Source organism: Notothenia rossii, assembly GCF_949606895.1.
Source record: "Notothenia rossii genome assembly, chromosome: 11".
Lineage (NCBI taxonomy): Eukaryota > Metazoa > Chordata > Actinopteri > Perciformes > Nototheniidae > Notothenia > Notothenia rossii.
The window spans coordinates 23,451,539-23,465,709 of record NC_136910.1 but is presented as its reverse complement, the minus strand read 5'-3'; the positions used below and the strand labels follow the sequence as shown (position 1 = coordinate 23,465,709).

At 42.3% G+C, this 14,171-nt stretch overlaps 1 protein-coding gene and 1 long non-coding RNA gene across 7 annotated transcripts in view; both read left to right on the top strand.

Moving 5' to 3' along the window:
- ccdc57 (coiled-coil domain containing 57) overlaps positions 1–14,171 on the top strand; it is a 37,132-nt gene that overhangs the window by 18,504 nt on the left and 4,457 nt on the right. For 4 of the 6 annotated variants that reach the window (XM_079657678.1, XM_079657680.1, XM_079657683.1 and 1 more), the window contains 6 exons: positions 189–281; positions 4,327–4,594; positions 10,734–10,868; positions 11,066–11,166; positions 12,048–12,285; positions 14,055–14,158. In XM_079657678.1, coding sequence (XP_079513804.1) covers positions 189–281; positions 4,327–4,594; positions 10,734–10,868; positions 11,066–11,166; positions 12,048–12,285; positions 14,055–14,158 — 939 coding nt within the window. The remainder of the gene's footprint in view (positions 1–188; positions 282–4,326; positions 4,595–10,733; positions 10,869–11,065; positions 11,167–12,047; positions 12,286–14,054; positions 14,159–14,171) is intronic. The other 2 variants (XM_079657679.1, XM_079657681.1) reach the window with 2 other exon arrangements.
- LOC307023967 lies at positions 7,921–9,727 on the top strand. Its single transcript, XR_013803805.1, has 2 exons — positions 7,921–8,531; positions 9,412–9,727. It is a non-coding gene; the product is annotated as an uncharacterized lncRNA (long non-coding RNA).

Below are 14,171 nucleotides of genomic sequence, written 5' to 3'. Positions count from 1 at the left end.
GCAGTCACACCTCACTGCTGACACACACTGTGCTTCCCAGATGAAGGATGTTTGACTAACATGAAGGAACCTTGCCGCTCTGTGACAGCCTCTTGATGAAGAAATGGAACCAACTTTGTTGTTATGCTGGTTTGATAATGTAGTCTGTAATTATATTTGTACTAAGGTTTGATGTTGTTCTCTATCAGGCTAAAGCAGATCTACATGAGAAAGAACAAGATCTGCAGGACTTGAGTGTCTTACTAGGTTGTGTAAAAACAGAGAGAGACCAGGCACTGCAGGTGAGAATATCCTCCACCTTAACACTTTCATGATGAATAATAGAACATTACTCACACATTATCCAAAGCAAAAACCCCCCAGGGCTGGCCAGATGAACACATCAGTCTACTGATCATGAATCCTTAATCTGGCGTTTAACACGGGCACATCACCTGATCAAGACCCCAATCCATTTGGTAGAAGAAGAAGTATGCATATTTTGAAAGTTATGGCATCCTCACAACAGCAGGAAGTGCTCCTGGGTATGTTGTCTTGGCTAAATAAGAAAAATACAAAAAAAGAAAATATCATGGTCGACCAATTTACAGGGAAGCGGCTAGAGGCAGCGGCCACAAAGCATGACCTGCTTCATAGAGATAAAGATGGGATTGCTGATTACCAATGTATATGTTTACTTGTCATGAGCTAATCAGCCTGTTATAACTGTTTCATCATATTATGTTTACTTGTCATGAGCTAATCAGCCTGTTAAAACTGTTTCATCATATCTTTCATTTACATAAAGACTGATCTCAGTTTTTGATCATTTTAAAATAAAACACTGGTTGATTTCAGGGTTTTGTTTTGGATATTCTCCTCAAGTGTTTTTGGACTAGACTATAGTGGTTCCAAAGCTATATCATATTCTTTGGCAGATTTCCTAAAAATGATCAGGAGTAAGTCCCTTCCACTCCATGACCTTCCCTCTTATACTATCCTCAGGCCTGAGTGCCACCTCTGCAGTCTGCTTCACCGTAAGATGAGACAGAATCCAGCCACTGTGACATTGCCAACAGAGCCAGGCCCGAGTTCCCTGGGGTGTGGGGTCCCAATCTACATTCTGCTAAAGGGCACCCCGACCTGACCCATGAGCCATGTCAACCATTTGCCATTGCACCACATTCACACCTGACACCCTGATGCCCCCACTACAATGCTCCCTATTTAAAACGGCTTGCCCCAGTTGTTGGTATAAAAAAAGTAATAAGAGGGATAAATAAAGAATTACAGAAGATCATATTTTCTTTAGAATTCATCGGTGAGTGACCTTAACATTTAACAAGAAAATAAGTAGCCTATAAATGAAGATTACTCTCACTTTTGTCAGGCACAAAGTCAAAGAACATAGTCCTGACTGGCTATTTGACATGGAGGTGAAGCGGGGCCCTTTTTGTTATTTGCTCATCTAGCCTGCTACTTCAATACCAAAGAGTGGTTCCCGGGACACACTTAAAAACAACAAACAGCACATTCTATGTCCTCTGTAGGTTTACTTTTCATGAAACCTTCCTTCAGCCGTTGCAGAATGCCTTCCCTCAAGGAGCAATAACAGCTTTCGTACAAAAAACCTTTCTAAAACCACAAACAAATGCGGCACATTAAAACGGTTTATTATTGCAGTATTTCTCGCTGCTTCCATGAAACTAGTACTGGGGAGCACATGCTGTAGCTCTCTGGATAATGGCAGTTACTTTAAGAGGATTTGACCTATTGCCATCAACACGAGGGTCAAATAGGATCCCATACACCTATAGTCGTGCAGCGTGACATGTTTTTGTAGGCCTAACCTGGAAATTAGCATGGCAGGGGCTGCATTGATCAAAAGCAAGGGGATCTTTTCATTGGATTTTAGAATATTGCGTTAAATGATATCTGAGGCAAACAAACGTTAATGAAATGTACATGTTTTGTTCAGCAGGATAATCTCCACATACTGTAGTAACACCACTTGTATGATAGTTTAAGCGTAATTGCACAATTCAGAAGTAAAAAGCTAACATTAGGCTATAAACAAACTACATCATGGTCGCATGACTTCACAACACCCCCGCTAAACTCAGACCCGGCAGTATACCTAATTCTTTACATTGTTTATTTTGACTAGACCTTCACTTTTTCTGATGAGCTGTAAGGTTACGACTTTATCACATTCCCACACATTATGTTTATTTTCTTCACTTCGGCTTAAATTCAAAATATGTTACAATACACTTTCTCTTAATGTACATCAATTGCCTAGACATAATGGCAAAAGTCCTGGATAGCGCCGGGTCTGGTTAAGCTATATGTGGCTAATGTTCGGTGTGATGATTTTTAGAAGTCTAATTTAGCCACTTGTTAGCAATCGCCACTTTTATGAAATGTACTGTAAAAGCTTTTTGCTGAAGTATTTTATGTCGTAAAACAAAACGTATAAATCTCATAATCTAATCAAAACCGAATTCAAAGATAATTGACTTTAAAACTAGGGAGCGTAGAAATGATAAAATGCGAACTCATTCCTGGTTTCAGGACTCATTCCCTCAACACTCTGTGATTGTTGATATGCATCCAGCTCATGCCCCTCTAAGTTACCATAAGAGTGCATTTAGAGCTGTCCTTTTTTATAGCCTTTGGCCTTTTCCTCCAGCATCCTGAGGTATGATGGCCTTTCAGTATGGCTCCGTACCAACATACCAGCCTCTGTGAGCTTCTGGCAGAGAGGAAAATGTATCAAATGTCTATGAGAATCTTCATAGCAATGGCATGATATGATATTTCATTTGCCAGATTTAAACTATACAACACTCAATACTTGGTTACACCATGATAAGAAAATATTTATAATGGAAACATACTGTACACCTCTATATGTGTGTAGCATGTTTCACGTGTTATTTGTAATGGGGGTATCATCTCTGTGACTGACTGACACATGTCTGAAAAGCGTAATCTATCAGGTGCTCAAAGCTTCCTGATAAAGGTCAAAACCTTCTGACACTGTTGAAGGACCTCAATTCAGAAGGTTCCTACAAAGTTCTTCAATTGTGAACATTTGCCTGAATGCTTCATATTCACAAATCACATAAGCATCTATTTGAAAATGCAAGGATAATTAATAACTAATGACTGCTAAAAATGATAAAAAATACAAACAAAAATGAATAAAGGAATCTAATGGATACAGCATTGAACAAATTCAGTTTTAAAGAGGGTCACCATGTATCAGAGGACATTTGTGAAAAGTATTTGGCATATTTGTACTAATTGTACCTATTCAAGATTATTGGATCAGAATAAAAAATCCCTGATAGATCAAATAATGCACCTTTTAAAGAGGCCATATTATGCTTTTCCCTTTCCTGTAGTGTGTTCTATATGATTTTCTCTAAATGGTCTGCAAAGGCTAAAATCCCTGGAGTTTCTTTCCACCTGAAACGCCTCCGTTGGACTTCTTTGTTTACTTCCGGAATATAGTGATATCACTATGTAACACTTTGTCTCCAGCACATTGTACGTGATCTGTACAAGACCTTCAAAAATACTGGGTTCATCGTCACCATGGGATACTGGCCCTAAAAAGGTGTCAGCACCAGGTTGGCGCCATCCACAATCTACCATGAATTATTCAGATGTCAGTTATTGTCCCCTAGAGCAGTGCTTCTCAAAGTGTGGTCCGCGGACCACTGGTGGTCCGTGAGCGCCCCCTAGTGGTCCGTGAGTATATTGGTAACATTTCATATTGGAAATAAATAAATACATTTAAGTTTTCCGCACTCTCGCTGGAATATCTCCGCAATGGAGCGAGCTTAAGTTTCACTTTCGATTGCATGATATAGCCCAGCGCAACACCTTCATCAAACATGTTGCCACTTGTTTGTTCCATTTTCAGGCGATTTTTAATCTGTTCTAGAAAAACGATGTGTTTTTGGATATTTGTGGAGTTAGGTGGTCCGCAAGTGTTTTTTTATTGGTTAAGTGGTCCTTGGTATGAAAATGTTTGAGAAACACTGCCCTAGAGCCTCTGAATGACTTTTCCTGACCTGGATATCAGAGTTATCTGTGCACATTCAAAATTGTATTTACCATATTCACTCCACTTTTCTGCAGACACTTTGGTTGTTCCATTTGAATCCTTCTCAGCCAGCATATGTACAGGATTCAACCTTTAAGACAAATAAAAGGGAGGCTTATCTCATTTTCTAACCATTTCATAATAAATGCAGCAAAGCAACTTGTTACAGGATCATACAGACATTATACTGTACACAACTCTGACGTGTGTATTCCCCCCCCCCCCCCCAGGGTGTCACACCACAGGGCGGCTCTCTGGCATCAGAAGAGATCCATCGTCTACAGCAGCAGAACAGCAGTCTGCGGGCTGTGATTACCCAGATGAGGAAGGACATGGAGGGTCTCATCCATCTCCTTCCCCATCCTCAGCCACAGCCACAGCCACAGGCCTCCACTCCCCGGCCAGTCAAACATCCAGGAGCCCCTGCCCCCCCCTCCCTCGCTCCTACAGCTGACAATCAGGTGGCCACTGGACCAACGGTGCAATCCACTGACACAGGTACGGAGAGTACTCTTTTACAGAAACATTTACAAAAACAACACATTTTTAATGAGCTTTTCTTCTCTCATTACTGTGCATACTGTGAAAAGCTACGCTGACATTTTGTATTGTTCAGCTCCAGGGGCAAGTTTAACAAAGACAGGCTTGGACGACGATTCATATCAGACTTTAGAATTAGATGAATGTCTACATCAGTCCGTTTCACAAAGATGTCTAGTTCCTGCCTATTTTAAAGTTGACACATAACACAAATAACACTTTACAAGGCTTTTCAACATAAATGTGTCTTGAGTGTGTCAAGAGTAATGTTGAAAAAAAAGGTTACGGCACGTTTTTATCTCTAATTAATATAGCACATTTCATACACAAAGGCCATTCAAAGTGCTTCACACAAAAGAAAAACTAAGTAAATAAAAGGAGAGTCATAGAAGTCATAAGTCATAAAAGAGTCATTGTCATGTTAACACAGTAGATGCTGTGAGTTGCAGGAGCGTAATAACAAAATGTTGTTAAATATCGGTAAACAGAAAGGTTTTTAGCCTTGATGTGAAATAACTCAGATTTGGGGCAGACCTCAGATGTTATGGAAGTGTATTCCAGATTTGCGGAGCATAAAAAATGTGCATTTAGTCCTGGAAACTTGGAATGATGAGTAGGCGTGCTCCCTATGATCTGAGTGTTCTGAAACAACAGGGATATTGAAATAAATAAATAAATTTAAGTTTTCCGCACTATCGCGGGAATATCTCCGCAATGGAGCGAGCCTAAGTTTCACTTTCGATTGCATGATATAGCCCAGTGCAACACCTTCGTCAAACATGTTGCCACTTGTTTGTACCATATTCTGGCCACATGTAATCTGTTCTAGAAAAACAATGTGTTTTATTTTTATTTTTCAAGAAGCGTATAAAACAAACAATGGATGTATTTATCCATGCTGAAAATAGATTTAGATGTTTTAGGAGTTAGATAGAGATTATTTAAGCAATAGCTCACGACAGGCCGTGGTATATGCTCATTATATCACAGCTAAGGGGCGTGGTTCGGCCCGACGCGAAGCGGAGGGTCGACAAACCCCTTAACTGCAGGCAGTTTGCTTTTCAGCCCAACGGTATACTGTTTTTCTCAGACGCGGAGGGATACTGACTTGTTGTGAAAAGTAACTTACAATTCTACCCGTGGTATACGCTCAGTATATCACGGCTAAGAACCAATCAGATTCCTTGATTTGACTTGTCCGTTTTATAATATCTAATATATGCATCCAATGAAGCATTGCATGAAGTCTGTTGATGATCAGTGTCAGGGTTGAGTGAGGCAAGCAGGACCCAAATGCAGATAAACGGAAAATACCTTTATTTCAAGGCTACCGATACAGAGCTGAACTCTCTTCCCCGTGAACACAGTCAAACTACAACACAGACAGATCGTGACAGTACCCCCCCCTCAAGGGACGGATCCCAGACGTCCCAAAAAAAGTCCAGCAGGGTGGGCGGAGGGGGACCGGAGGAGGGACACAAAACCAGGGCTAACAGGGTGGGCGGAGGGGGTCCGGGTGACGGGTTTGGGCTGACAGTCCAGGGGCACAGCGGAGGAGCCGGAAGGGGTCTCGGGCGGACGGCCCGGGGGCAAGGCAGAGATCAAGGATGGGGTCTCGGGCGGACGGCCCGGGGGCAAGGCAGAGCCCAAAAAGGGGCCAAGGCCACAGCGGGTCGAACTCAGGGGGCCGGGCATGAGAGCGAAGGCAACGGCTGGAAGAGTCCGGAGGCCGGGCCCGAGGGCGAAGACCAGACAGCTCCGGAGGCCGGGCAGGACCCGGCGCCGGCCGAACAGGAACCGGAGCCGGCGAGACAGGTGATGGCGGGGCCTCCAACGGAACAGGACAAGGGGTTGGCAGGACCCCCGGCAGAAAAGCTGTCGGCGGGACCCCCAGAGGAACAGGACATAGGATTGGCAGGACCCCCGGCAGGAGAGTAGTCGGCGGGACCCCCAACGGGACAGGACACAGGGCCGGCAGGACCCTCAGCAGAACAGGTGTCGGCAGGACCCCCAACGATACTGGACGCGGAGTCGGCAGGACCCTCAGCAGAACAGGTGACGGCGGGACCTCCAACAGGATACGGGGAGCTGGAGTGGGTCGGAACACCGACAGGACACGAGGAGCTGGAGTGGGCCGGAACACCGACAGAACACGAGGAGCTGGAGCGGGCCGGAACACCGACAGAACACAAGGGACTGGAGTGGGCCAGAGAACCGGAACGTGAGCCAGAATCATAGCTGCTGGGGCCGTTACTGGAGTCGGAACTGGAGCCGGAATTGAAGCCGGAACCATGGCCGCTGGGGCCGGCACTGGAGTCAGAATTGAAGCCGGAACCATGGCTGCTGGGGCCGGAACTGGGGCCAGAACCATAGCTGCTGGGGCCAGAACTGGGGCTGGAACCATGGCTGCTGGGTCCAGAACCGAGGCCAGAACCATCGCCGCCGGGGCCAGAACCGGGGCCGGAACCACGGCTCCCGGGGCCCGGGCCGCCAGCCCGGACCCGCGACTCCCCCTCCCAGGAGCCCCCTGGAGGCTCCGTGGACCTCCAAAAGCCAGACGAGTTCCAGAGAACGGCCCCCGGACAGGAGCAGGAACTAGGGAAGAAGCAGAGGCCGACTCCAGACGGAACACACCGAGGCGTACGGTGTCAGGTTGGGAGTTGGGAGGCAGGGAGCTAGCATGCCTGGGGCTAGCAGGCCGGGAATCACACACCGAGAGGAAGTCCAAAATCTAGCCAGGTAAGAATTTCACTAAACCTGGTTTCTCCATAGCCATCTGGTGCGCCTCAGCCAGAGCAGCCTCTCGCTGCTGAACTCCAGACGCTCCCCTCCACTTATCAGAGCAGCCAGCCAAAGAAAAGGAAAAACTGAGTAATTCCAGCTCAAAAGGATCTGCTGGGCCCATCCTTGGTGAGTTCCTTCTGTCAGGGTTGAGTGAGGCAAGCAGGACCCAAATGCAGATAAACGGAAAATACCTTTATTTCAAGGCTACTGATACAGAGCTGACCTCTCTTCCCCACACAGACAGATCTTGACAATCAGAGGCTGTTGTTGGGGCTGCAAAAAGGTTTGCGGAGGTTTGCGTCGTACTACATGCGGTGTATTTTGCATATCTCTCAGTAGCCAATGATCTGTGAGTCTGTTGGTTTGGACATAAACTCCGTAATAAATGTAGTCTACATTTCACAAGAGGTGTAAAACCTGAGAACATTTTAAATCACATTTGAACTAAATGCTTATATAATCTGCAGTTGTATTTGTATTGTTGATTTATTGTGTGAACGAGGCGATATAGAGAAGTTAAGCTGTCATTATTAGGCTGTTATGTACTGTTGGAGTGGTAAGCAGGCCTATTGTTTTTGGATATTTGTGGAGTTAGGTGGTCCGCGAGTCCTTGGTATGAAAAAGTTTGAGAAACACAAACAGTAGAGCTTCAGGTTGAGCACTGACATTTCTATTTGAAAATGTGTAACTAGTCAGAATTGCATCTGTAAATGTCATGCCATGGGGCTCACTGTAACATAGCACTACCTCTATCTGGGTGACCATTTCCAACCACAGAGTACCTAATAAATCTTTCTGACTGCCGTTGTAATTTCATCGCTGGCCATGTAATATGGTACGAGCAAATCAGACTACTGTTGATCTGTTGGTCGCTGCAAGAACCAGTCTTTATGCACTCCCGTTATGTAAGGCTGTGAAGACCCAGTGGATAACATGTATTTTAGAATGAGTTGTGCCAACAACAACAACAACAACAACAACAACAACAACAACAACAACAACAACAACAACTGGTAACCCCTTTCCCACCACGGAATAATTCAGGATTTACTTCCAAACTGAGGCTCAAGATGGATCGATTTCGACTGACTCAACTTCAAACTTGGAACATGTAAGTTTTGCCATTCTAATGTTTCACTGTTAATTGATGGTGTTTTTTTTCCTATCCGAGAGTGTGTTCCTTGAGTTATTGTTATACCTTTTATTGCACCAGAAAAGCTTGTTGTATATCCATGTTAGTGCTTCCTTATATGCACTCACTACGTTAAGGCTCTACCCTGTGTTCAATGTGAAAACTACATGTGTGTACATTTACATTGTTTAATAGATAATACAAAATAACCAGTGGTGTAAGAAGTACTGAGATTTATACTTGAGTAAAAGTATAAATACCGCATTCAAAATCTTACCGGATTAAAAGTACAAAATAATTGACATCAAAATATACGTAAGTAGCAACAATAAAAGTACTTTATATACTGCTGCTAGATATTATAAGCTATAATTATGTCAATATTTATTTCTAAGTTTACATTTTTTTTTTCATTAGCTAATTATCTGAACATGTAACTAAGGCTGACAGATACATGTAGAGAAGTAAAAAGTACAATATATGTTTTCAAAAGTGCCTCAAAATTGTACTTGAGTATGATACTACTATAGTGGTAACTAGTGGTGACTGTAGTCACAGTTTAGCAATCTCTCGGTTATAATGTTGTGACTATTGCCACTTAATATCCCTGAGGGATTGTTAAACTGGGATTAACTAGTTGGACTTGAGTGCTCTTCAATGACGACAAAGTTATTGCCTCAAATACAATTTTTTTACAACCAAAAACTGTATGTGTATGCAACACGGTCAAAATCAGTCACTCACACCTGTACTGGTGAGGTCACTTAAATACCCTGTTGCACCATTATGCCATCCAGTGTTCGAAACAATAACAAAACATGTCATTGGCTGCAACAATGATTTTTGCCATGTATTACAGATCATCTCAGTGACCTGATGATCAGTCCTGAAACTGGTGTTGGATGTGTGTTCCTGGCTCTCAAGGCAGTACGAGAAACCATCAGAGGAGGACGTGTTTGCTGAGCAGGAGTGGTCTTAAGGATGCTTCAGGATGACCGTTGTGATCTGAGAGCACCATGACAATCTGACACGTCTTCAGTAGAAGAAACTCTTGACGAAGGACTCAATGTGAACAGCTTGCATAAAGTTAATGTTGCTACCTTATGCTTTATGTATAACAAATATTTACTTCCATTTTTGAAACTATGAATAAAAAGTGCATTATTTAAAGAAAAGCCTGGGTTTTTTAAATCAGTAGTAAGGATCCTGTGGTATTAGATACAAGTAGATTAGAGAAACATTTCCTTTCACACATTTGTATGTCATGTCACTTTTGAAACAGGTCTAACAACACACTTGATATCATGCATATAAGAAACGTATTCTATTTCAAATGCGGACTCAAATAGAATCCTTGACAACAGGTGGTGAGTAGTGATTGTAGTTCCAGTAATCCAAAATTCGATTCACAGGTAGCAAATAAGCTTGACTCGGACAAGATACGTCTCAGGATAGTTTGTTTGACTCTTTACTTAAACAAAAGGTATCAAATACAAACACATATTTTCTCAGGTCAAAAACGATGTTGCTCTGTGCTTCTTTCTCCTTCTCACAAACACACACACACACACGCACACGCACACAAACAAACAAACAAACAAACAAACAAACAAACACACTACAATCACCAGCAGCTGCCGTCGGCTATAACGTCTCGTAATCACAAACAGCTGCGGTCGTCTATGCCGTCAATTGCACACGGCTGGTTCAAATAAATGATATAATAGCACTAACAACAAAGGATTATAATATTAAAATATATCAAACTATACATTTTAACATATGGCTCCTACAGTGATTGTAAACTTAAGTTATGTGACAAAGATACATTGACACAGTATCTAACTGAGGCAGGTAAATGTGTATCAGATTACTGTGCCACCGGAACGTGTTAAGTTTACGCTTTAAAAGTAAACTAACCTCAGTTACAGTGGTTCCATACATACTGTATGTGTTCTTTAAATAGCACTCATTTTCCATGAAATCTAGCTAAGACTTTTTTAAGCTGAAAAGCAGGTCTTCCTCAAACCTGCCTCTTGGAAACACAGAACTTAGTCCCCGGTGAGCTTGGGTGTAGATTGCTTGTTTCAAATAAGTCAGTCTTTTTTCTTCTTTTTTTTTACTTGCATTACACTAATCTACGGTCAAATATTTATAGTACTCTTTTGAAAATGCCCACAGGCAGGCTGGATCAGGTGTCTCTCCTGAAGGCTCGATGCAGACACTTAGAGGAGCAGCTGGAAGCCACGGGTAAAGAGAATCTGGCTCCTTTAGTTCCGGACAACACACACCTCCAGAACCAGGGACTAAAGCAAGGTATATATACGGTATATGCAATTACAATTTCTCGCCCAACACCTCCCCTCCTTTCTTGATTAAAAAGTACAATATTTCCCTCTGATTGTTCCATCTATGTATATTTTGTATTAAATCATAATTCTGTTCGTATTAATGTAATATATATCATATAATGTGTGCTCATTTGTCTTTTGCCTGTTATATGTAATCCTCAGGTGTTCTGCTCTCAGAGAATGGTGCCGACCCCTCAGCTCTGGACAGGCAGGAGGTCAGAGTGGCATATATTGAGTCTGCTCTCGCCAAACTAATGAAACAGGTGTGTAGCAAAACCAGTCAACAAGTTGAAGTTGACCTGGGGGTTAAAGCTGACATGTTTCATGCTTAACCTATGACTGGGACAATTATCAGCCATGTCAAAAGACAAATCGCTCATGTTGTCTCTCAGTCATGAACAACATTGGCCCAGAAAGAAAGGCAATTGAAAGTGCTTTACAAAAACATTATAAGCGTAAACATATAGCTCAACAAAAACATTGTTATTACAAAATTAAATTCAAACACATTTTAATATTTAAAAGCCAAGATTATAAAACAAGAAAAAGCTCAAATAGGATAAAAGTGGTTTAAAAACAAGAATAAAAGTGACAGTGCAGTGTAAGATATGAATACATGAAATGTGACACACAATTTAACGCTTCATGTAACGCCCACGTTCACTTAGAAAACGTCAGTTAAATGCCAGGCAAGGTACGTTTATTTATACAGCAATTAAAGTGCTTTACAAAAAAAAAAGAACGCATTCTAAAATAACATTTAAAAAACATTAGAATACCAAGAGAATACAAATTAAAACACGCTAAAATAGAACAAGACATACAGAGAATACACAAATAAAAGTGCAGTGCAGTACAGTGCAGTGTTAGATATAAATAGTTCTTTGATTTAATAAAAAGCAGCGGCAAATAAAAGTCTCTGTTGTTTGGGTTTCAATTTTCTGGTAGTTTGTTCCAGAGATATGGAGCGTAATAACAGAACGCTACCTTTCGATGTTCAGTTTTGACTCCCGGTAGACAAAGCATCCAAGAACACCTAAAAGCTGATTTTCAAACCAGTCAGTTATGTGAGAAGATATTGTGTGAGGGGGGTGCTGCAAACCAGTTCCTTCAAGTTGTATCTCTTGTCTCCGCTTCCCTCCAGACTGCGCTGGTACGAGAGCTCCAGGAGGAGAACCTGTGTTTGAAGCGGCAGCAGACCTCAGGTCAGATGTCTGGCGGCCCTTTAGAAGATGTGCAGGGTACTGAAAACAAACGTCCTGTCCTGCACAGCAGACTGAAGCAGGCTGCATCCTGTATCGCCCGGCTGAGCAGAGACAAGCAGCAGCTGATAGAGATGGGGAACCGCCTCCGGGCCCAGATGACCACCGCTGGACCACAGGGTACAATAACACACACACACACACACACACACACACACACACACACACACACACACACACACACACACACACACACACACACACACACACACACACACACACACACACACACACACACACACACACACACACACACACACACACACACACACACACACACACACACACACACACACACACACACACACACACACACATACATACATACATACATACATACATACATACATACATACATACATACATACATACATACATACATACATACATACACTGAAGAGCAGGCAGCGTGGAAATAATATCAGTAAGTAGGGTGTCTGTTCATAACTTACATATTGTGTTTATATGGACATAGTTACTTGGCCAGGTAGGTTTGGCTAAGACCTATTTTCATATTTAATGTTTCGTGTTCTTCTTTAAAATGTTTTATATAACATAAAGGATAAGAATAAGACACAGGTGGGGAGGGAAGAGATACACAGGGGCACCAGGTGAACACCATCTGGGTTGCGGTCGGATAATCCAGAAATCAGCTCCTAACGTCTAACCCTATCGTCTATTCCTTGACCTCTGAGTGAAACTTCACGGGGTTAAGGGATAGTGGATAGGAGAATTCAAAAGGACTTAGAAGAGACTGCAGTACTTTAGAGAATCCAACTGCACTTTCACTATCCGACGTGTTTATGATGCGGAATTGAAATAAAAAAGGAAAGTGAAACTTATACTCGTCCTCCGGTCCACATTAATACAAATGATCCCAATACGTATGATTGTATGAAAATATCTTAAAATCAATACAAATGTATTTATTATAAACGTTAGTCTTTAACACCTATCACTGTGTATATCACCATTCAAACATCTTTTTAAAAGTTGAACAACCCCCACACAGCTCAGTAAAGACTGTGAAATGTTGACTTTATTTGATCATTTCAGTAAAAACTAACGTTCATATTTCTCTTTTTGATTATAATACTGATGAACGTTCAAAACAAAGCACTTTGGCAACTTACCACATACGTTTTAAAATGCTTAATACGCACCGTAACTTTCATGATATCATTTCAGGGTCATAATCGGTTGTTTCCGTGAACGGCCGACTGTTGTGTGACGGCAAATACTGCGGCTGCAAGGCATTGTGTGGCAGCATTTTCTCCTCTCCTTTCGTCAAGGGAGGTCCAGTGGTTCCTAAGCTAAAGGAGGTTATAAAGGAAGTTTGAAACCTCCTTTCCTATCATGTAGAGAATTCGAACGGCACTTATCATGGCTGCCACTGAGGGACTTCCGGGTCATTTCACTCGGTTAGGAAGGTTCCTAAGCTAAAGGGACTATTCGACTACAACCCAGGTAATCCAACTGGAGGGACGAAGAGACAGGAAATAACAACAGACATCACACGGGGAAACAAAGACGGACCTTGACGTGAAAAATTGAAACAGGGAAAATGACGGATCGTAACACTAAGACTCTTTAAAACTGAAAAGCAGGTTCTCTTGGTACCTGACACTTGGACACAACACTTTGTACTGCATAATCATGGTATACACATCTTTCTTTTCAGGACAAACTAACCTGTCAGAATATGTATGCTAATCTCATAGAAATGTAGGACTTTGGACCTTAGGAAAATGTTCTCCCAAATCCCATAAACCTAGGAGAAAATGGAAACAAATTATAATTAACACAAGTCAAAAACTGTCTATATATTTTGGAAAAAAGTTTTACTAGACAGCACCTACAGTACGGCTCTACGAATATTGTGTGTCCAGCAGAATCAGTGGAGCCGGAGCGGGACTCTTTCACAGAGAACCAAGGAGAGCATCATGACCGGCTGTCTGCTCTGGAACAGCTCCAGTACCAGCTCACCACACAGGTATCTGCTCCAG